The sequence below is a fragment of the Oncorhynchus tshawytscha genome, linkage group LG22 (genome assembly GCF_018296145.1).
Source record: "Oncorhynchus tshawytscha isolate Ot180627B linkage group LG22, Otsh_v2.0, whole genome shotgun sequence".
NCBI classification, from domain to species: Eukaryota; Metazoa; Chordata; class Actinopteri; order Salmoniformes; family Salmonidae; genus Oncorhynchus; species Oncorhynchus tshawytscha.
In genome coordinates, this window is record NC_056450.1 from 32,717,098 (window position 1) to 32,741,127 (window position 24,030).

At 47.2% G+C, this 24,030-nt stretch overlaps 1 protein-coding gene across 8 annotated transcripts; it reads right to left on the reverse strand.

Annotated features, from left to right (window-relative positions):
* Nucleotides 1-222: 222 nt before the first annotated feature.
* On the reverse strand, nt 223-18,281 carry ncoa6 (nuclear receptor coactivator 6). 8 transcript variants are annotated; one of them, XM_024385095.2, is made up of 20 exons: nt 17,923-18,280; nt 14,137-14,458; nt 13,799-13,954; nt 13,544-13,666; nt 11,198-11,256; nt 11,071-11,161; nt 10,819-10,961; nt 9,973-10,690; nt 9,326-9,469; nt 8,531-9,186; nt 7,835-8,415; nt 6,998-7,116; nt 6,514-6,908; nt 6,167-6,397; nt 2,777-6,014; nt 2,619-2,675; nt 1,795-1,822; nt 1,251-1,292; nt 723-862; nt 223-573 (listed from the first exon to the last, which is right to left on the reverse strand). In XM_024385095.2, the coding sequence occupies exons 2-20, from the start codon at nt 14,408-14,410 to the stop codon at nt 527-529; spliced, it is 7,242 nt and encodes a 2,413-aa protein (XP_024240863.1). In that variant the 5' UTR covers nt 14,411-14,458; nt 17,923-18,280; the 3' UTR covers nt 223-526. The 8 variants fall into 8 exon arrangements, 6 of the variants coding, with proteins under 6 accessions (XP_024240863.1, XP_024240865.1, XP_024240861.1 ...); XM_024385097.2 differs by having other exon boundaries at nt 7,835-7,977; nt 8,131-8,415; nt 11,071-11,256; XM_024385093.2 differs by having other exon boundaries at nt 6,167-6,394; nt 11,071-11,256.
* Nucleotides 18,282-24,030: the final 5,749 nt, after the last annotated feature.

The following is a 24,030-nucleotide window of genomic DNA, read 5'->3' on the forward strand; positions in this document are numbered from 1 at the left end:
AGTTAAAGTTCCCTTATTTGTCGTAAAATCTCTCTATGATAGATTAACAGTAGGATATAGAATATGGAAAATACTCCATTGTCAAACTGCACTTTTAAAAAAGGGGAGAGCACTCAGTCCTAACAAAATATTGTAAAATGGAACAATTCATGCAGCCATGTCAGCCACTTATGTGTGAACTTTTTTCACAGAATGTCAGTTCAACACATTAAAACAGGACAATTAAGTAGCAGAACATTTTATTAAGTTTCACAACATAATTATACAATTGAGACACCTTCAGTTATCAGTCTTCACATGATTAATCCAGCATAATTGTTTAAAAACAAAACACATTCACGCACAAACACACACTAGCTACAACCTCACATGATAGCGGGGACAAACATCAACATAATTATTTTAAAAACAATTATCTGTACATGGTTATTTTCTCCATTGTGAATTCATAATCTGGGAGAAAATAAAGTCATTGAATGATTGACAGAAAAACACATTTACAGTTCACAGGGTTTCACTACTGTGGTCACTTAGACTTCCTTCTCTTAGCCTGGGTAGGACTGGCACCGGTTTCTGAAAGGCCACAGGAAAGAGAGCGGGACAAGTTTGATGAGACAAAGAACTTTAAAATAACAATTTAAGCTATGCAAGAGTAAGTTGTGTGAGAGAGTGTGTGCCCTCAGTGGGAAGTGTGTGTACTGTATACATGTGTCTGTGTGTACCTTTAGCAGCAACCACAGTGCTGGCTCCAGGCCTGGCTGGTCTCTTCCTCTGCGCGCTATCTGCCACCGTTTCCTCCTCCACCTCCTTTTCAGCCCGCGAGCTCCGTCTGCTGGGACCTTTCGGCTTCTCCACGGCAGCCCTGATAGATTCCCAACAGAAAACAGAACAGGGGAGAAAGAGAAAAACAGGAGGTCATTTACAGAGATAATAATAAAAATAGTAGCTCTACAGTAGCTACTCAGTGAAAGTTGGGAAAACCGCTTCGGGAATGGGCTGTTTTTCCTCGTCTACCACAGATACTGTCGTCCGTCTTCACCCCAAACAGTATCCGATAGATAACAAAATGGTGAACACGACAGGGCTGCTGCGTGTATTTTTATTTTACTAGGCAAGTCAGTTAAGAACAAATTCTTATTTTCAATGACGGCCTAGGAACAGTGGGTTAACTGCCTGTTCAGGGGCAGAACGACAGATTTGTACCTTGTCAGCTCCGGGATTTGACAGTACTCACGCATGTAAATACATACCTTGGGACTAAGTTGACAGGAGTCTTTCTTTTCTTTGCCCATCTGTGATAGAAGTGGAAAAATAGAGGTAAACTGAAACTGACGATGCTGAACAAACATGGTTTTAGTCCGCCAAAATACACTTAATGATTAGAAATAATCGCCAGAAAATATAAATCAGATATGGCCATATTCATATTGTAGACAAGATCTTATGGAGTGGTAGTGCTTGAGTTGTCTTTTGACATGCATTAAGTTTGGATATAGTTTGCATGCTAAGCATACATACCAAGTGCTGAGGCCACGTGGCTCATTGGGTTTCGCCATGTACCCCCCCTGCCCTGGCCAACCAAATAAACTCCCTGAGTTTCAGTAGAGTTACAAATGTCTAAGCATTTCTGTTTACAAACATGGCACTTACAGCAGACTAGGCCAAGTACTAAATACTGATGTTAACCTTAAAGGCGATGGAATATCCCAATCACCCCTGGCATGAAAAGTATTTGTTTATTAAAAAGAACAGGGTTTCATTTTGTTCATTTGAAATCTGTTTTGACAACCTCACCCTTGCTCAGTTACTGTGGCAACTTCTGCTGTAGAGGGGAAAAAAAGAAAAAAAAAGGTTACTAAATATCACAGCAAAGGGCATATTATGTTCACAGCATACAGGGTATCATATAAAGCAGTGTTTCCCTTATGTGCATTTAGCAGTGGGGCACCAACGCTGTCTAATCGTGGCAGCCCCAAAAAATGTTTACTAATGTTTTATAGGGGGGTATGTGGAAAAGATAATGGAGCAATATTTTTAAACAAGATCATCTTTGAGAACTAATAATCACACCCCCCCAAAACATTGACAGTCAGGGAGAAGCTTAAGTTCCCAAAATGTCATGGCATTGACTTTGTTATAATGCTTGAGTCACTCAGATAACATAAGAACAAGGCCTCAGTCATGGTAAAATGTGTATAATTGTAGGAAATTAGCTTTAAAAACAGTGAAATGTCTCTGCGGCCAAGAGAAGGGCCTATAAAAACCACACCATTGGCCACGCCCAAACATATGGCACATGACATAGTTCAGGGAGTGGAATGTTAGCTAAACAGACTGGCAACCAGGCTAACACTGCTCTAGAATCTGTCCAAATAACCTTGTTCATTATGATCTTAAAGGTAAAACTGATCCTAGATCAGCACAGCCTGCATGAATAACTTGCTCTATTACTTCCTCTAATGCATTTACATTTTATGGTTCCCTCATAATATATCACAATCTTAGCTTACGTTATGGATGTTCCCATCCGTCCTCTTAACAATAGGCCATATCATGTCATTACCATGGCTGGAGCATTAACCACTTTGTTACAGATAAGTTAGTGTGACAGTACTTACCCGTCTTCTCCATAGCAGCAGGCTCCTCTTGCTGTAGAGGTTCAGGTTGGACTGACACTGGGAGAAAGGACATGGTGGAGATTATTATTATCAGTCAAAGTTTGACATGTGGGGGATAAGTCACTCAATCATTGATTCATTTATCGATCAATATGTACCTGGGGTGTTGCCTGCAGGTGCTGGGGGCTCTAGTGGGGTTGGCTGGCTGGGAGGCTCCATGGCTGTGGGGGCAGGCTGAGCCCCAGTAGGGGTAGGGGCCACTAGGGAGGATATGGCTGGGGAGTCACCGGGTCCAGGGACACCAGCAACAGGAGAGGTGGATGGGGATGGACTTGGGACTGAGGCTGAAGAAGGAGCAGGGAGAGACGTGGCAGGGGTAGGAACAGGGGCGGTAGTAGGGGTTCGGGTGGGGACAGGGACTGACACTGGGGGAGCGGTGGTAGTAGTAGAGGCAGGAAGACAGGTCTGGGCTGGTGCAGTAGGTTGCGCAAGGACAGGAGTTGGCGCTGATACTGGAGGAGGAGTGGTGACTTTCAGAGGAACAGCAGCAGCTGTGGTCCGAGTCTGTGCTCCAGACACTGTGGTCCGAGTCTGTGCTCCAGACACTGTGGTCCGAGTCTGTGCTCCAGACACTGTGGTCCGAGTCTGTGCTCCAGACACTGTGGTCCGAGTCTGTGCTCCAGACACTGTGGTACGAGTCTGGATGACAGATGCAGGGGGTGGAGGGAAGGCGTGAGGGGGCACAGCCCAGTTCGGCCCCCTCTGGGGCTGGGAAGTCCCCTCTAAAGGTTGGGCAGCCCGTGCTTCAGCAACCTGCTGGTAGTCTGGTCGATTACCTACTGGTGGTGCAGAGCCAGGAGCCTGGGCAGGCTTTCCCTGGGCAGGCAAGGGGGGGGACATAGGGCTCTTCCGGGTGCTGGCTGGGGCACCAGGACTGGAGCATGGAGGAGGGGACGCAAGGGGCTGTTGGACGGAAGACGAGGCAAACGCCAAGGCTGTGGGAGAGAGGCTGGGATGGGGGGATGGCTGCCCAACAGGTGGGCTCAATTTCTGGCCAGGGGGCGCCTCACCCGGGGTTTCCGACTTAGTAGTGCCAGGGCTTTGCTGTGGAGGACGAGGCAGAGTACTAACAGGGACAGGGGAAGCACGTCTAGTGGCCATCTGGACCTGCCCAACTAGCGTTCGGGCAGGCTGGTAGCTAGCCACACTGACCACAGTAGCCTGAGTCGAGGCCGGGGCTTGGGCCTGGGTTGGAGCAGCAGTGAGCTGGATGTTAGTGGTGGACACCTGTATGGGCTTTACCATGGTGACTGGCTGGGACACTACCGTGGCGTTGGGGGCCACAGACACTGGAGGGACCTGGAAGATGGGGGTACTGGTGTTAAACACAGGAGTGGTGATAAACTGGGGGTGGGGACCACGGGTCTGCTGGCTGGACTGCTGGGGTCTGATGTTCTTTTTGGGCATTGCCACCATAGCTGAGATGATGGCTGGGGGGGCCTGGGGGGTGGGAGCAGGGGTGTAACTGATCTGGTTGGGGGAGATGGTGGCGGATGATGCAGGGATCTGCAGGACAGTGGGGACATTGGTCGAGGGTTTAAGGCTGGGGGTTGGTTTGGGGCCAACGGCAGGGTTTGGGTTAGGTTTGGGGCTTGGTTTGGGGCTAATGGCAGGGTTTGGGTTAAGTTTGGGGCTGGAGGTAATGCTGGGGATGGAACTACTGTGACTGACGCTGGCACCCACACTGACGCTAAGACTAGGAGTAGGGTTTAGAGTAGGGCCGTGGGTAATGGTAGGGTTTAAGTTAGGGCTAGGGGTGCTAGGCTTGACGCTGGGGCTAGAGTTAGAGTTTAGGTTGGGGCTGTCAGTTGGGTTAAGATTGGGGCTAGGGCCAGGATTAGCATTCAGATTGGTATTTGCATTGCGCTGCAGGTTAGGACTACCGACTGGATTTGGGAGTTTTGGGCTGGGGGTTGAGCTAGGCTTGGGTTTCGCTTCTGGCTCGTTCACAGCAGCAGTAGTAGCAACAGTGGTAGCCCCCACATTCGAGCTCTGAAAAACACTGGATGGGTTCTCTGAAACTATGGAGGCTTTAGAGCTCTCCTTGCAGGCAGCATCCCCAGCTGGAGCACTCAGAGTGGGCCTGGGAGGCACGCTGGGGGTGGCTGCGTTATCCAGCAGCTGGTTGAGGGAGGAAGGCGCATCCCTGAGAGAAGGAGAGGCCTCAGATCCAGACACCTGCTGAGGAGTGCTCTGTACAGGCTGCCGCTCCACTATCACCACTGTCTGCTCCAGCCCAGCTTTAGCCTCCTGAGGAGTGGCTACACGGGGGCTAGCCATCCGCGGGGCGGAGAGCTCCCTCAGAGGCTGGGGCATCTGCCGGTGCTCTACACCTGCCATTCCCTGCCCTTCCCTGGGCATCTCAGCTGGGTTACCCTGCATCACCTGGAAGGGGGTCTGGATCTGCTGGGGCTCTAGGCCTACCCCCACCGCTGGTGGGAGAGTGACTGGGCTAGGAGGCACTGGGGTGGGGCTCAGCATCATGGCATGTCCTGTCTGGGGGTTGACCATCTGTTGCTGGTGAGAAGCGGATGCGAGGGTGATTTTGGTCCACTTCTGCCTCCCTGAGCTGGGGTTAGTGACTTTGCGGCTGGAGGCAGGGCTGGATCTGCGGCCGTTACTGGGATTGGCCCTTTTAGCCGGACCTCCTCCAGGCTGCTTGTCCGGTTTGCCCTGGCCCGAGTTGGCAGCTCCACTGCCTGTAGGGAAAGACTGCTGACCATTGTTAGAGTTACCTACACCACTTCCGTTGTTGCTGGGCAGAGTTAGGCTGGGAGGGGCCTGCCCTATGGCTTTGAGAGTGGTGGGGTTGAGCCCACCCTGCTGGTCAAAGCCCCGGCTAAGGTTGGGCTGCCTGGGGGGCAGAGGGATGTTGATCTTGGGGGGGAACAGGCCTGCGATGGAGGCATTCAGCCTCTCAGGGGAGAGGTTGATCTCAGAGGGCTCAGTGCTGGGAGGACGATTGGTTGGGGTGAGAGGATGGTGGTAGGGCCTGGGACTGGCTCGGTTGGGTGTTTTGGGCCTGGAGCTCTGGGAAGTTGTGGGGACATTAGGGAAGTGGAGGCCTGGCATGGGGCCACCCTGCTGGGGCTGAGGGGGCATCTGCTGCTGGGGGCTGGCTCCAGGGTGCTGGGACGAGGGGCCTGGGCCTTGCTTCATCATATGGGCATTGGGGCCCTGGTTCACCACCATCTGTTGGGCCCCGTTACCAGGCGGCATCCCCATCTCCTGGCCCCCGGGTCTGTCTTGCAGGGAGTTGGCCGCTCCAGGGGCCTCCTCAGCCCCAGTACCCTGCCCTGCCTCGGGGTGAGACATCCTTCTGGCTGCCCCAGCCATCTACATAGGTAGAGCAAGAGAATACTTTATTTATACACACAGAGGAATTCATTATCCCACACAGACAAACTCAACAAGCATTGAACATTCACAATACAATAACAATAAATATGATATATAGAAATGTCAAACATCCAGATAGTGTGTCCAACCTGTGGATTGACCATGAGGGGCATCCCCCTGGGTTTGTCTGGAGAGGGAGGCACTCCTCCGTGCCCCTGGAGGTTGATCATGACAGGCATGTTCCCCTGTTGGGAACCGGGTGTTCTCTGGGCCTCCCCGGGATTCAACATGCCCCTGGGGGGGTGCTGCCCGCCTGGAGGGAGGGGCATCCGGCTCTTAGCCTGCTCCTGCTGCATCTTCATGATCATCAGCATCTGCTGCTTTAACACAAGAAATCAGTTCTAGATGAAACATAGTCCAAATGAAATGTGTCTTTTCACCATATACACAAATGCAAGGTTGAAAGCAACAAGTACACATTGGCAGTAGATTATACCTGTTGTTGCTGCTGCTGTTGTAGCTGATGAGGGTGCATCTGTGGCTGGACTTGAGTCGGACCCTGAGCTCCAGCCACCCCCTGCTGCTGTCCAGGAGGAACCTGCATTCCCTGCATCTGCTGCTGTTGTAGTTGTTGCATTTGCTGTTGTTGCAGCTGTTGCATTTGCTGTTGTTGCATATGCTGCATTTGATGCTGTTGCTGCTGCTGTTGTTGTTGTTGTTGCTGCTGCTGTTGCTGCTGTTGTTGTTGTTGTTGCTGCTGCTGCTGTTGTTGTTGTTGCTGTTGTTGCTGTTGTTGTTGCTGTTGTTGCTGCTGCTGCTGTTGTTGCTGCTGCATGAACTGCATGGGCACCTGCTGTAGGACTCTCTGGTCTCCAGGCTGACCTGGGAAACCTGACATGAGAGAAAAGGAGTGATCGAAAGCCAATCAACTATATAGAACAGTGTGAGTAAGCAAACCAAGAAGCATTCAAATTGCATACCTGCAGGCCTGTTGGTGAAGTCTGAGAGTTTGGGTCCGGAAGGGTCCATGCCCACTCCCTGTTCCCCACTCAGCCCTGGCAGCTCTGGGTCCTCCAGGCCAGCCCCCACATCCAGACCCCTGAGGAGAGAAGAATACCTCAATGACAAACCATGTCCAATAACAAATACCTTGTGCAAATATATACTTAACAAAAATATAAAACGTAACAATTTCAAAGATTTTGGTGAATTACAGTTCATATAAGGAAATAGGCCCTAATCTATGGATTTCACATATGCCCACCCACTGAGAGCCATGCACACCCACTGGGGAGCAAGGCCCTGCAAACAAGAGTTTTTCCCCACAAAAGGGATTTATTACAAAGAAAAATACATCTAAAACCACATTGGTGGTGGCTTATGGTAGAGAAATGTACATTAAATTCTCTGGCAACAGCTCTAGTGGACATTCTTGCAGTCAGCATGCCAATTGCACGCTTCCTCAAAACTTGAGACAACTATGGCATTGTGTTGTGTGGCAAAACTGCACATTTTAGAGTTGCCTTATATTGTCCCCAGCAAAAGGTTGTACCTGTGTAATGATCATGCTGTTTAATCAGCTTCTTGACATGCCATACCTGTCAGGTGGATGGATTATCTTGGTAAAGGAGAAATGCTCACTAACATGTATGTAAACAAATTTGTACACAACATTTGAGAGAAATAAGCTTTTTGTGCATATGGAACATTTGAGAACTTTTATTTCAGCTTATGAAACATGAGACCAACAACTTACATGTTGCGTTTATATTTTTGTTCAATATAGTTTTTAATTTCAATTAAATCCAGCTGCTTACCCTAGCCCCTCGACCGGCTGCTGTCCCTCCCCTACTTTGGGCTTCTTCTTGCGTGGTGGTTTCTTCTTCTTGGGTTTGGCCTGGCCAGGTCCTCCAGCCGCCTGCTTCCCCCCAGGCCCAAATTGACTGGCAGAGATGTCACTCTGAAGCAGGTTGACCAGGAGAGGACTGGTTAGCGTCACATCCTTGTTCACTGGAAACCCCCCTGCCTGAGCACACGGCCCTCCCATGGGCATCTGACCCCCAAACTGGGGGTTGAAGTTCATCCCATGACCAGGGAAGTGGCCATTGCCCACCTGCATGTGCTGAGGGACTCCAATTCCCATCATGCCTTGTTGCTGAACCTGCATGTCTGGGAGCATCTGTTGGACACCGCCCATGTCGCCTGTAGCACCGCTGGGGTCCCCGAGACCGTGTGGGTGTTGCTGTGCCGCCTGTTGCTGCTGCTGTTGCAGCATGGCTTGTTTTTGTTGGAGCTGCTGCTGCTGTAGCTGCTGTTGGACCAGAGGATGACCACTGGGGAGTCTCATCTGTTGACCCTGCATACCCATGGCCTGGTTGGGGTTGCCGCCAATGGGGACCTGAACAAATTAAGGAATGAGCAGGTGAAATAATACTCTTTAATGCTACCCAGAAGTAAAATTTGTGGATGTTTTCCACCATGCAAATAAAAATTTTAAAAAAGTAATGAAATACCTGTTGGGGCTGCTGGGTCATCTGTTGTTGCTGTTGCTGTTGTAGCTGTTGTAGCTGCAGTTGTTGTAACTGTTGGAGCTGAGCCATTTGCTGCTGCTGTTGATGCTGCTGCTGTGGAGTCATTTGTTGCTGCTGTTGGCTCACCTGAGGCTGCTGGAACTGAGCCATGTTACCGGGCACATTAGGAGATGGACCCCGCATCATCTGACCTGGCATGACCCCGGCTTGACCTTTCAACCCAAATGACTGCTTGTTCCCTTGCATTTGTTGCATCTGTTCCATCATGGAGTTTTGCTGTTGTTGTTGTAGGAGAATCGCCTGGTGCCCCGGCCCTCCAATCATCTGGCCCTGGCCCTGCTGTGGCATCAGCTGTTTGGGTGGGGTCATGCCTCCTCTCTGCCCTGGGTTAAGGGGTCTAGAGAGGACTGTCTGCCCCTGACCCCCACCTTGGACCATCTGGCTGGGGGACGAGGACACGGGCTGGCCCTGGAGGTCCATCATCTGGGACTGGAGGCCTGGCTGGGGCTGGCTCATACTGGGCCCAGAGTTTGTGCCTTGGGGCTGGCCAGCCATGCCACTGTGGAGACCCATGACGTTGGGCTGGGAGTGGGATGGACCCTGCATGGTGTTGGGGGTGGAGGCTGACGACTGGGCTCCTGAAATCAGATTGTGATAGAAGAATGACACTGACGAATGCAGTCTAAATCATATCACTGCGTTATCTGCTCTTAAGCATTTTTCTATGGTATACAGTATATCTGAAAGGCATGTGCTGATCTATTCTTGGTCTTGTACCTGTGTGGGCCATAGTCTGGCTGCTCTGGGGCTGGGGATTGGCTCCTCCCCCTGGGGTTCCTGGGGCACTAGTCACCTGACCCTGGGCAAAGTTCTGGTTCCCTGAGACGCTAGGGAACCCCATGGGCAGACGTTTGGGCATGCCTGTGATCAAACATCACCATGGGGAACTTCATCAGCCCAGCTAACACGGTCATTATAGTGAGTCTGTATTACACTAACTGTCTGAGTACTATTTTGAGTTAAGAGTGAATTGTGATACCAGTAGGGCCAGGACGATACCAGTATCATGATACACGCTAGTATGTGGCAAGGAAAGAAAACACAAATCAGATATCATTTCTTGAGGAAAACATCCCCAATGTTGGAAACAAACGTTGTCATCCAGAATCACAAATGTATTTTTCACGCTATAGCACACAACATTTTACATACAGCAGGTTTTTAAAAGGACCAAAGTGTTATCTGTTTCATGTTTTCATTTTTGCCATGGAAAGAAATATTGAAATACAGTCACATTCCTAGTTAACAGCAATTCTAACTACAAAAGGTAATAACACAGGAGATCATCTGTGGCCATGAAACAAACATACTCTATGAAAGTGAATGAATCATTTGTATTCATCCACAATGGTTTAGCTTCTTACCTCCCATTCCTCCTTGATGAACCTGAGGTCCAGGTTGCCCATGTTGGGGCATTCCTATGAACCCTTGCTGCATGTTACCCTGCTGTCCCATCCCCACCCTGCCCGGTGAGCCCACCCCTTGAGGGAAACCCTGTGGGGTCATAGATCGCGGGCCTAGCTGGGCCTGACCCATCATGGGAGGAGTCCCTGGAGAACCCTGCTGGAAGGGGGAAGATGAAGACCCAGGGGACTTGGCTGTGAGGTTACCCTGAGGCCCTGCTGATGGAGGCAGATGAGGTCTAGGGAGTCCTGCCACCCCTCCAAGCACACCTTGGGGACCTTTAGGTTGGGGCGCTGCAAATTGACCAGCCCCTGACTGCTGCTGTTGCTGTAGCTGCCCCATAGCATTAAACACCTGGCCAGCCTGCTGGCTACCAAACGGGTACGGAGGTGGAGGGTGGCTGGGGGTCTGCACCGTAGCCAGGGAGGGGGGACGTTGGCCCATCTGGACTTGGGGAGGGGCCTTCCTCCAGGCTGCTGGGCCCATGGGTCCTCCCGGGGCTGGAGGGGGCTGGAGGACCCCTGAGGGGAGCTGGTTCCAGCCGGAGGGTACGGGCATCTGGCCGGAGGGATTGAAAGGGGGACGGGGGCCACCAAGCTGGGAGAGCTGGGCCTGTTGCTGAGCCTGCTGCAGCTGCTGGAGGGCGGCTGGGTTGAGCTGCCGTCCTGCTTGCATGACCTGTGGTCAAAATACAGCCTTTATAAATGCAATCAACTCCTGATACCGTTGATCCTTTCATTACTTGGTAGTATTGATAGTGATTATAAACACATAGTTATTGTTGAGCTCCATTAGTGATTATATACCTGAATGTGGTGAGCAGCCTGGGGGGGCATGGGGCCTTGGCTGTGGGGGCCAGCCTGGGGGGGCATGGGGCCTTGGCTGTGGGGGCCAGCCTGGGGATGCTGAAGCTGCTGCTGTTGTAAGGACATCATGGGGTCCATTGCATCTGAAGGAGGGGAAAAACATATACATGTTCACTACCACTGAAGAAGTTGCATATATTCTGGATGCGTGAATGAGTTAACTGGTTGGTTATTAAGCAAGTATGTCCTCACCAGTCTGCGAAGGGGGTCTGGGGTGCATCTGTCCACTGCTGCTGGGGACCATGGCCTGGCCAGACATACCGGGGCCAGAGGGGACCATGGCCTGGCCAGACATACCGGGGCCAGAGGGGATCATGGCCTGGCCAGACATACCGGGGCCAGAGGGGACCATCGACAGGTTGCTCATTCTCATGCCTCCTACGAGAGATTATAGGGCTTGACATTAACTTTTTTAGCCACCGGTCCTACTCGTCTGAAGGACCTCTTTTTTTGGTTATCCAAAAGCTCATGTCACTTGGCTCACATAAACACCCTTATCCCAGAAACCCTAGACCCACTCCAATTTGCATACCGCCCCAACAGATCCAGATGCAATCTATATTGCACTCCACACTGCCTTTTCCCACTTGGACAAAAGGAACACCTATGTGAGAATGCTGTTCATTGACTACAGCTCAGCATTCAATACCACAGTGCCCACAAAGCTCATCACTACGCTAAGGACCCTGGGACTAAACATCTCCCTCTGCAACTGGATCCGGGACTTCCTGACGGGCCGCCCCAGGTGGTAAAGATAGATAACAACACATCTGCCACGCTGATCCTCAACACTGGAGCTCCCCAGGGGTGCGTGCTCAGTCCCCTCCTGTACTCCCTGTTCACCCACGACTGCATGGCCAGGCACGACTCCAACACCATCATTAAGTTTGCAGACGACACAATAGTGGTAGGCCTGATCACCGACAACGACGAGACAGCCTATAGGGAGGTGGTCAGAGACCTGGCAGTGTGGTGCCAGGACAACAACCTCTCCCTCAATGTGATCACGACAAAGGAGAGGATTGTGGACTACAGGAAAAGGAGGACCGAGCACACCCCCATTCTCATCGACGGGGCTGTAGTGGAACAGGTTGAGAGCTTCAAGTTCCTTGGTGTCCACATCACCAACAAACTAACATGGTTCAAGCACACCAAGACAGTATTAAGAGGGCGCGACAAAATCTACTCCCCCTTGAGACTGAAAAGATTTGGCATGGGTCCTCAGATCCTCAAAAGTTCTACAGCTGCACCATCGAGAGCATCCTGACTGGTTGCATCACTGCCTGGTACGGCAACGGCTCAGCCTTTTAGGATTATCATCAACTAGCATGGTTGACTAATATGACCAGGACTATCATCAACTAGCATGGTTTACTAATATGACTAGGACTATCATCAACTAGCATGGTTTACTAATATGACTAGGACTATCATCAACTAGCATGGTTTACTAATATGACTAGGACTATCATCAACTAGCATGGTTTACTAATATGACTAGGACTATCATCAACTAGCATGGTTTACTAATATGACTAGGACTATCATCAACTAGCATGGTTTACTAATATGACTAGGATTATGCCTTTGGCTGCTGGACAATAAAATAACACTGACTTGAAAACCAATAGAACATGCGCTGGTTTCAATGTCATAAGTGTTTATAAAATAATCCCAATATTTATCTGGTCATATTTTAGCCTAAGATACTTTGAAACAAGGTAAGACATCCTTTTTATAAAATGACAAAACATCCAGGTTTTAAACAATTAAGTTCATGGTTAAATAGTTTCAACATGATGACCGCCTCCGCTCAGATTTAAGGTGGGTGATGTGCAGTGCGCAACAGGCACTGTCCTTGACTCTCCTGTCTTGTGACAGTCACACTAAAGGCTGAAGCCTTGATTCTCTCCACATACTTGAGGCACAGTTCATTCATACTACTATAGCTGACCCTGTAAAACACCTATCCGGTGTACTGTATGTGACAATAAAACATACATATTTTTCAAACATAACAGGTGTTTAGCCTATATTTAAGTAATTAAAAGTCTCATTAAAGTTTGGCTACATTTTCTGGCACCTCCCTAATGTCAGCATGGGTTTGGACATGAGGCTGTAGCAGATATGCACATCACCTACAATTTGACCTGTAGGCCTTTTTTATGTATGTACATGAAACATTTATTTCAATATTATTCCAATGTTGGCCTACAGGGTAAAAGTTAGATATTGTGATTTGTGAGTGATATATATATATATTTTTACTATTCGGACAACAAATCTATATTCTACTTGTCCGACTATTTGTCTTACTTTAATTATTTTACCTTTATTTAACTAGGCAAGTCAGTTAAGAACAAATTCTTATTTTCAATGACGGCCTAGGAACAGTGGGTTAACTGCCTGTTCAGGGGCAGAACGACAGATTTGTACCTTGTCAGCTCGGGGGTTTGAACTTGCAACCTTCCAGTTACTAGTCCAACGCTCTAACCACTAGGCGGTAGCCACCCTGGACAAGAGGACAATAGTTAATGTCAAGCCCTGGATTGGTATGGAGGTTTGTTTATATTTTAACAACTAAAAGATGAACAATGAATGTATATAGTTCAACTTGTTACGTCCCCATCCTGGGCCAGTATGACATAATATGAGTGTTAGGTACCTGGGCCTGGTTGTCCTGGGAATCCCACATCCATCCTTAGCTGTCCGGGCGCGCCGATTGGTCCGTTCACCCTGACCTCCTGACCTCTGTTCTGCCCCATGGCCACATTGATGGCTCCTTCACCTGGACGAAACAAAAACAAACATTAACAACAATCAGGGTCTAAGTACTTTTCTGGATGCTTATTATAAAATAAACTATCACTTTTGGGCCTGATCATAGCAGCAGCAATGACTATCTGCGTACTGTACAAACCTTCTATCTGTACAGAGAGGATGCCCAGGTCTCGGAGCTGCTGCTGGTTGTTCTGGGCCAGCAGCCTGAGTCGCTCCGCTGCTTCCCGGGGAATGTTAAAGGTGACGCGCACACTGTTCCATGGCTCCACATGCTGGGGCTGGAGTCTATCAGAATCTGGTGAGGGATAAGACAGAGGACGAGAGGTACAATATCACAGTTCATTTTCAGCTTAGAAATAATACAGAGGTCTGAAATTATGGCTTTCAAACATTGAATATATCCTGAAAGTAGTTTGACAAAGTAGGAAACTGTTTAACCATTTAGAAAGGTGCACCACGTCACCACCCATTACTAACCTAGTTCAAGCATACTAGGCATCCCGTTAAGGATGTTGTCAAGTTTCTCTTGTAAGTCCTCGTCATCCATATTTCCTCGAAAGGCAACAAAGATCGTGAAATCCCCCTCTCCGCCTCGCTCTCCAACTCCATCCTGCCGGTGCGAGATATCATTGCCACGGTGACTGCCGGCATCTTCTCCGACTCCTGAGTCCCGGTCAGAATCTGATTCAGTGTCCCCATCTGGGACTGCTGTCCACTGGGGAAGCTCCAATGGGAGATGTTGATGTGCCATCTTCCCCTCTCAGTAGGACTGGCGTGGGGAAGACTGGAATCGTCTATGCTATGGAACCAAAAGAGGACTTTATCTTCCATGATATACCCAATTGAGACAAATATTGTAAGTTATATGAAAATGTATGCCATGTAATTAAATCTACTTTCAATAGAAAGGCCATAAGAAAGTGTCAATGAACAGTTCCAGTCAAGTTTGGACTCACTTACTCATTCAAGGGTTGCTCTTTATTTTTTCTAATTAGTAGATTAATAGTGAAGACATCAATATGGAATCATGTGGGAACCAAAAAAAAGTGTTAAACAAAACAAAGATTTTTCAAAATAGCCACCCTTTGCCTTGACAGCTTTGCACTTGACAGTCTTGAAGGAGTTCCCACATATGCTGAGAACTTGTTGGCTGCTTTTCCTTCACTCTGCGGTCCGACTCATCCCAAAACATCTCAATTTGGGTTGAGGTTGGGGGATTGTGGAGGCCAAGTCATCTGATGTAGCACTCCATCAATCTCCTTCTTGGTAAAAATAGCCCTTACACAGCCTGGAGGTGTTAGGTCATTGTCCTGTTGAAAAATACATGATAGTGGGACTAAGCCCAAACCCGATGAGATGGTGTATCGTAGCAGAATCCTGTGGTAGCGATGCTGGCTAAATCTGCCTTGAATTCTAAATTTAAAAAAATAAAATAAATCACTGACAGTGTCACCAGCAAAGCACCCCCACACCATCACACTTCCTCCATGCTTCTCGGCGGGAACCGCACATGCATAGATCATCCGTTCACTTACTCTGAGTCTCACAAAGACAGCGGTTGGGACCAAAAATCTCCAATTTGGACTGATCAAATCAAAGGACAGATTTCCACCGGTCTAATGCCCATTGCTCGTGTTTCTAGGCCCAAGCAAGTCTCTTCATCTCATTGGTATCCGTTGGTAGTGGTTTCTTTAGAGCAATTTGACCACGAAGGCCTGGTTCAAGCAGTCTCCTTTGAACAGTTGATGTTGAGATGTGTCTGTTTCTTGAACTCTGTGAAGCAATTTTTTGGGCTGCAATTTCTGAGGCTGGTAACTAATGAATTTCAATTGAAGTTCTTGACATTTTCTGTATTGACTGACCTTAATGTCTTAAAGTAATGATGGACTGTCGTTTCTCTTTGCTTATTTCAGCTGTTCTTGCCATAATATGAACTTGGTCTATCTTCCGTATACCACCCCTACCTTGTCACAACACAACCAATTGGCTCAAATGCATCAAGGAGGAAAGAAATTCCACAAATGAACTTTTAACAAGGCACACCTGTTAATTGAAATGCATTCCATGTGACTACCTCGTGAAGCTGGTTGAGAGAATGCCAAGTGTGTGCAAAGCTGTCATTAAGGCAAATGATGGCTACTTTGAAGAATCTCAGATAGAAAATATATTTTGATTTGTTTAACACTTTTTTGGTTACTACATGAGTCCATGTGTTATTTCATAGTTTTGATGTCTTCACTATTATTCTACAATGTAAAAAAATTGTAAAAGTAAATAACTTTGAATGAGTAGGTGTGTCTAAACTTTTGACTGGTACTGTACATCAAAGATAAAGTCGTGACTTGTTACAGATTTGATGAGAGCAAGGACAGAGACTATACAACAAGTGGCCTAACACATACATTTAAACAGCATGACCTTGCAAACACAAGCAAGAAAGTGTCAAGATATTTCTTGACCACAATTATGGATAACAAATTACTGACCTTGATTCGATTTGCTATGAAGGCAACAACTATATGTACAGTATAGTATAGTTGGAACTGTATATAAATCCTAAACAAGTTACCCATGTTGCTGGGTTGTGACTACATCGTACCCTAACCCAAGATGTAGTCTTAAGGAGCATACCGTTACTCCTTAAAAAGGTCCAAGGTCCAAACTCCACCTAAACGTGAATTGATTCTCACATTGCAATATTGTTCTAGAAACATAAAGCCCTTTACTTCATATCACATCAAAATAATTCCACAAATGTAAAGTATACACTTACTGTATTCAGTGGAGGCTGCTGAGGGGAAGACAGATCATAATAATGGCTGGAACAGAGTAAATGGAATGGCAACATGGAAACCATGTGTTTGATGTATTTGATACCATTCCACCAATTCTGTTCCAGCCATTATCATGAGCCAGTCCTCCCCATTTAAGGCGCTACCAACCTCCTGTGTTGTGTGTACACTGTTTTCAACAGATTTATCACAGTTGCAGCCGACAGTATTTTTCTATGACAACACGTTTCTCGAGGCCTTCTTCAGTTACACACAGGTGTTTGGATCATGCTAAATAGCAGTTCGCGAACAATCCCCCACAACGAATTTGATGAGCAGAGTAAACACAGGCTGTAACATGGAGATATGGCCGTGTGGAAACACGAATAGCCCTATAAAATTGTGTATCAATTTAAACTGTTTATTTTTTTCCCATCTCGCTGATATGAAAGACAAGATTTTTGTGCTTCCAAAAACATACTGCAAGCGATGCGTGGTAATGTTCAATCCAAGCGTAGGGACTCTGGAAGTCGATTAAGGCAGCCCCCTGCACCTCTCTGATTCAGAGGGGTTGGGTTAAATGCGGAAGACACATTTCAGTTGAAAACGTTCAGTTGGACAACTGACTAAGTCTCCCCCTTTCCCTTAATGTAAAGAAACTGAGAGTCATGAACAAGGGCTAGTAGTACCCATGAGAATACCCCTGGTAATTGTTGTTCAATGTAGCTAAGATAGCTGCCGATGTTGTTAAAAGTTTCCGGAGTTGTTAATTTACTGTATATCAAACAGTCTTTTTGGTTATAATTGGCTAGTTACAAAATATGTTTATCACAATCATTAACATGACAGGTAGCGTTAGCTTTAAGCTATCCTACCTAACTTGAGTTAACGAACACAAATGCAATGGCTAAAGTAAAACACCAATAATAACTATCTAGCGACATAATTCAAAACAACAAGGCATGTTTTAGCAATAACTAATAAGACCCCTACTACAAAATATGTAAAGCCACAGCACTATCTGGCAAAAGCGATTAAATAATTTCCTCGATTGGCTAAGGCGGTAATCAGAACGATTGATTGCAAGGCCTTCGCTAGCAGGTCATTGACGAAGAAGACCTGGCTTGACAAGCCTGCATAGTGCCGCGCTAGCAAGCAAAAAAAAAAACTTGTAGTTGTCGAAAATGAACGTTAGAGATCACCGAAAAGCCAATTGATTACAAAGTTTAGACCACGACACACAGCTGAGCAAAAAAACAAAAAAAACAACGAAGGCCTTAACAGCTAGCTCTGGCTAGCAAGATCCAGTAGTTAGCGGTTAGCATTAGCTAGCTACACGTCTAACAGCTCAACACTATGCAACGGTTAGATGGCTAGCTTGATCATGCGTATTAAGTTATTTCATCATATTCGTCCCGGTTACTGCTACTTATCTAGCTAGTTACAACTGCTAGCCAAATGTTAACAGGAAATATAACAATGCAATACTTACTAGATAAATCCATTAGGGAGAAAGTTCAATGATGTAATATCTGATAGCTAACAAAACATGAACCGGGGAACAGTGGTAACCAACACCGAAACAGGAGAGGCTTTCCAAATCCGACGAGATTTTTTCTTTCGGTTTTCTCTGTATTCTCAAAAAGAGATACTCGCATATTTACGTCGTAATTCTTTGTGAATATATTATGAGTTTAAAACGTAGCGTACGACCCACGGACTGTCGATGCTGTTTTTGATTGGACCATTATCTTACTAAAATACGCTATTTGCGGTGGTGTTTGCGTAGCTGGAGTTGGTACCATCAAGAGAGGAAAAGGCGAAACTAGAGATTTTACTCCGCCCAAAATCTGTCCATGAAAATAATAACCACAAAGTGAGATATTTTTGTATGGAGGTCAATCAGTGTCGAACCAAAAAAAAAAAAGTTTTTTATTTATTTCATACGTGAGGCCATAAAGAGCCCCTCTAGTAATTTAATAGGATAAACCCCTCAAAGTTCAGCATGGATTTAAAATGGCAGCAATATTGGTCAGGGAGAAATCCAAATCCGTCTAATTGTAGTTAATGGCAGTAGAGGCATAATCCTGATTTGAATTATGCAGGAAAATAAAAGTAAGGCATGTGATATTACAGAAATTGTGTATCAGAATTGAATGAATGTTGGTATATTTGAATGTTGCCAGTTAATTAGAAAAACTATATGGAATAATTCCTCTAAAACTGTCTGGCTAGCTAGCTAATAAACATACAGTGCAGATACATTCTTCAAATTCTATGTTTTACCCTATCTTATCACAGCACTGCAAACCATGGTTGACCGACTCCCTGACCAAAATGGATGACCTTTATCCCATCATAAGAAGGTTCATGTCTATTCTAGTATTCTAATTCATATTTTTATGAGTAAAGCTTATTTGATCAAATACAAGTTCCCTAATGGTTAGGTTCTTACCAACCCAATGACATAAGTACATTTCAGCAACTTTGAAAAAATGTTGTTGGAGTTGTCCTAGTAGTTCCTGCCCTCTCATTGGCTAGAATAGTCCCACCTGATCTTGCCTCCTCCCGCTTGCCTTCCATCAATCAATCAAATGTATTTATAAAGCCCTTTTTACGTCAGCTGATGTCACAAAGTGCTATACAGAAACCCAGCCTAAAACCCCAAACAACAAACAACAAGCAACGCAGATGTAGATGCATATGTAGAGTACATGTCCATTATTGAGGACATGCATTTCCATTGTTAGAAGCGGTCACTTGACTTTCTTGTCAATATAATAGATCATCTTCAGTACAATTTATTCTAATGACAGTGAACTCGACTGGCTGAAAGGGGTTTAAATAAGTAAAAATCACAACCAATAAGTGAAATGCTAAGCTGAGGTCGATGGAGGAGAAACTTTTACCAAAGACAATTTAAGTACTCTGTGATTTTACTATTTATTATGGATTTATTATAGGGACACTACTTGGCCTTATTTTTCTTACACACTAATAATCTTGTCAAGCAACAAATACAGTAGATGTAAGCGAGTGTTTACATCGACGGAGCAGCAGGCAGTGAAGAGGGCCATGAGCTTCAAGTTCCTCGGTGTCCACATCACTGAGGACCTATCATGGTCCTCTCACACCAGCAGTCATAAACAGCTTCTATCCCCTTGCCATAAGACTGTTAAATGGCTAACAGCTCCCCCTCACACCTACACTGCTGCTAAAATGATTATTGATTAGCTAGATTTATCACTACCACTACGCTAGTGTTCATTGACTGATTGCCATTACAATTAGTATACATCTACAGTATTTCTCCTGCTACTGGTCACTATTACTCCTGTTTATATGTACATATTACCATTAGTACATTACCATAAGTATTTATATATTCCTGCTACCAGTAACTTTTAAGCCATGTTGACATGTATATCCATCTATCACGCCTACACTGACACTTGCACCTACACTGACACTTGCACCTACACTGACACTTGCACACTCACACTATAAGACCCACACACTTACATAATCACCCACCACTTATGTTGCTGCCAAACTGTTTATTATTATCATTATTAATCCTGCTACCAGTCACTTTCTTGTAATTCCTCCATATATGTTGAAGATGTCGTTCCCATAGCAACGATTAAAACATTCCCAAACCAGAAACCGTGGATTGATGGCAGCATTCGTGTGAAACTGAAAGCCCGAACCACTGCTTTTAATCAGGGCAAGGTGACCGGAAACATGACCGAATACAAACAGTGTAACTATTCCCTCCGCAAGGCAATCAAACAAGCTAAGCGTCAGTATAGAGACAAAGTAGAATCTCAATTCAACGGCTCAGACACAAGAGGTATGTGGCAGGGTCTACAGTCAATCACGGATTACAAAAAGAAAACCAGCCCCATCACGGACCAGGATGTCTTGCTCCCAGGCAGACTAAATAACTGTTTTGCCCGCTTTGAGGACAATACAGTGCCACTGACACGGCCCGCAACTAAAACATGCGGACTCTCCTTCACTGCAGCCGACGTGAGGAAAACATTTAAACGTGTCAACCCTCGCAAGGCTGCAGGCCCAGACGGCATCCTCAGCCGCGCCCTCAGAGCATGCGCAGACCAGCTGGCTGTTGTGTTTACGGACATATTCAATCAATCCCTATCCCAGTCTGTTGTTCCCACATGCTTCAAGAGGGCCACCATTGTTCCTGTTCCCAAGAAAGCTAAGGTAACTGAGCTAAACGACTACCGCCCCGTAGCACTCACTTCCGTCATCATGAAGTGCTTTGAGAGACTAGTCAAGGACCATATCACCTCCACCCTACCTGACACCCTAGACCCACTCCAATTTGCTTACCGCCCAAATAGGTCCACAGACGATGCAATCTCAACCACACTGCACACTGCCCTAACCCATCTGGACAAGAGGAATACCTATGTGAGAATGCTGTTCATCGACTACAGCTCGGCATTTAACACCATAGTGCCCTCCAAGCTCGTCATCAAGCTCGAGACCCTGGGTCTCGACCCCGCCCTGTGCAACTGGGTACTGGACTTCCTGACGGGCCGCCCCCAGGTGGTGAGGGTAGGCAACAACATTTCCACCCCGCTGATCAACACTGGGGCCCCACAAGGGTGCGTTCTGAGCCCTCTCCTGTACTCCCTGTTCACCCACGACTGCGTGGCCACGCACGCCTCCAACTCAATCATCAAGTTTGCGGACGTCACAACAGTGGTAGGCTTGATTACCAACAACGACAGGGAGGAGGTGAGGGCCCTCGGAGTATGGTTTCAGGAAAATAACCTCACACTCAACGTCAACAAAACTAAGGAGATGATTGTGGACTTCAGGAAACAGCAGAGGGAACACCCCCCTATCCACATTGATGGAACAGTAGTGGAGAGGGTAGTAAGTTTTAAGTTCCTTGGCGTACACATCACAGACAAACTGAATTGGTCCACCCACACAGACAGCACCGTGAAGAAGGCGCAGCAGCGCCTCTTCAACCTCAGGAGGCTGAAGAAATTCGGCTTGTCACCAAAAGCACTCACAAACTTCTACAGATGCACAATCGAGAGCATCCTGTCGGGCTGTATCACCGCCTGGTACGGCAACTGCTCTGCCCACAACCGTAAGACTCTCCAGAGGGTAGTGAGGTCTGCACAACGCATCACCGGGGGCAAACTACCTGCCCTTCAGGACACCTACACCACCCGATGTCACAGGAAGGCCATAAAGATCATCAAGGACAACAACCACCCGAGCCACTGCCTGTTCACCCCGCTATCGTCCAGAAGGCGAGGTCAGTACAGGTGCATCAAAGCTGGGACCGAGAGACTGAAAAACAGCTTCTATCTCAAGGCCATCAGACTGTTAAACAGCCACCACTAACATTTTTTATCTTTTTTTCCCCTTCTTTTTTTTTTTTTCTTCCGGCGCCGACAGAGATGGCCGCCTCGCTTCGCGTTCCTAGGAAACTATGCAGTTTTTTTTTTTACGTGTTATTTCTTACACTAGTACCCCAGGTCATCTTAGGTTTCATTACATACAGCCGAGAAGAACTACTGAATATAAGATCAGCGTCAACTCACCATCAGTACGACCAAGAATATGTTTTTCGCGACGTGGATCCTGTGTTCTGCCTTACAACCAGGACAACGGAGTGGATTACATGCAGCGACCCAAAAAACGACTCAGAAAAAGAGGGAAACGAAGCGGTCTTCTGGTCAGACTCCGGAGACGGGCACACCGTGCACCACTCCCTAGCATTCTTCTTGCCAATGTCCAGTCTCTTGACAACAAGGTTGATGAAATCCGAGCAAGGGTAGCATTCCAGAGGGACATCAGAGACTGTAACGTTCTATGCTTCACGGAAACATGGCTAACTGGAGAGACGCTATCCGAAGCGGTGCAGCCAGCGGGTTTCTCCACGCATCGCGCCGACAGAAACAAACATCTTTCTGGTAAGAAGAGGGGCGGGGCATATGCCTCATGGCCAACGTGACATGGTGTGATGAAAGAAACATACAGGAACTCAAATCCTTCTGTTCACCTGATTTAGAATTCCTCACAATCAAATGTAGACCGCATTATCTACCAAGAGAATTCTCTTCGATTATAATCACAGCCGTATATATCCCCCCCAAGCAGACACATCGATGGCTCTGAACGAACTTTATTTAACTCTCTGCAAACTGGAAACGATTTATCCGGAGGCTGCATTCATTGTAGCTGGGGATTTTAACAAGGCTAATCTGAAAACAAGACTCCCTAAATTTTATCAGCCTATCGATTGCGCAACCAGGGGTGGAAAGACCCTGGATCATTGTTACTCTAACTTCCGCGACGCATATAAGGCCCTGCCCCGCCCCCCTTTCGGAAAAGCTGACCACGACTCCATTTTGTTGATCCCTGCCTACAGACAGAAACTAAAACAAGAGGCTCCCACGCTGAGGTCTGTCCAACGCTGGTCCGACCAAGCTGACTCCACACTCCAAGACTGCTTCCATCACGTGGACTGGGAGATGTTTCGTAGGCAACAACATCTCCTCCCCACTGATCCTCAACACTGGGGCCCCACAAGGGTGCGTTCTGAGCCCTCTCCTGTACTCCCTGTTCACCCACGACTGCGTGGCCACGCTCGCCTCCAACTCAATCATCAAGTTTGCGGACGACACAACAGTGGTAGGCTTGATTACCAACAACGACGAGACGGCCTACAGGGAGGAGGTGAGGGCCCTCGGAGTGTGGTGTCAGGAAAATAACCTCACACTCAACGTCAACAAAACTAAGGAGATCATTGTGGACTTCAGGAAACAGCAGAGGGAACACCCCCCCATCCACATCGATGGAACAGTAGTGGAGAGGGTAGCAAGTTTTAAGTTCCTCGGCATACACATCACAGACAAACTGAATTGGTCCACTCACACAGACAGCATCGTGAGGAAGGCGCAGCAGTGCCTCTTCAACCTCAGGAGGCTGAAGAAATTCGGCTTGTCACCAAAAGCACTCACAAACTTCTACAGATGCACAATCGAGAGCATCCTGGCGGGCTGTATCACCGCCTGGTATGGCAACTGCACCGCCCTCAACCGTAAGGCTCTCCAGAGGGTAGTGAGGTCTGCACAACGCATCACCGGGGGCAAACTACCTGCCCTCCAGGACACCTACACCACCCGATGCTACAGGAAGGCCATAAAGATCATCAAGGACATCAACCACCCGAGCCACTGCCTGTTCACCCCGCTGTCATCCAGAAGGCGAGGTCAGTACAGGTGCATCAAAGCTGGGACCGAGAGACTGAAAAACAGCTTCTATCTCAAGGCCATCAGACTGTTAAGCAGCCACCACTAACATTGAGTGGCTACTGCCAACACACTGTCAATGACACTGACTCTACTCCAGCCACTTTAATAATGGGAATTGATGGGAAATGATGTAAATATATCACTAGCCACTTTAAACAATGCTACCTTATATAATGTTACTTACCCTACATTATTCATCTCATATGCATACGTAGATACTGTACTCTATATCATCGACTGCATCCTTATGTAATACATGTATCACTAGCCACTTTAACTATGCCACTTGGTTT

Excerpts from the sequence above, each read along its gene's own strand:
- ncoa6 (XM_024385091.2), bottom strand. The coding sequence starts at position 14,410 with ATGGCACATCAACATCTCCCATTGGAGCTTCCCCAGTGGACAGCAGTC. Across the intron at positions 13,955-14,136 it reads GCCTAGTATGCTTGAACTAG|ATTCTGATAGACTCCAGCCC; the intron begins GTTAGTAATGGG and ends ATCCCTCACCAG. Across the intron at positions 9,470-9,972 it reads TCATCAAGGAGGAATGGGAG|GCATGCCCAAACGTCTGCCC; the intron begins GTAAGAAGCTAA and ends GTTTGATCACAG.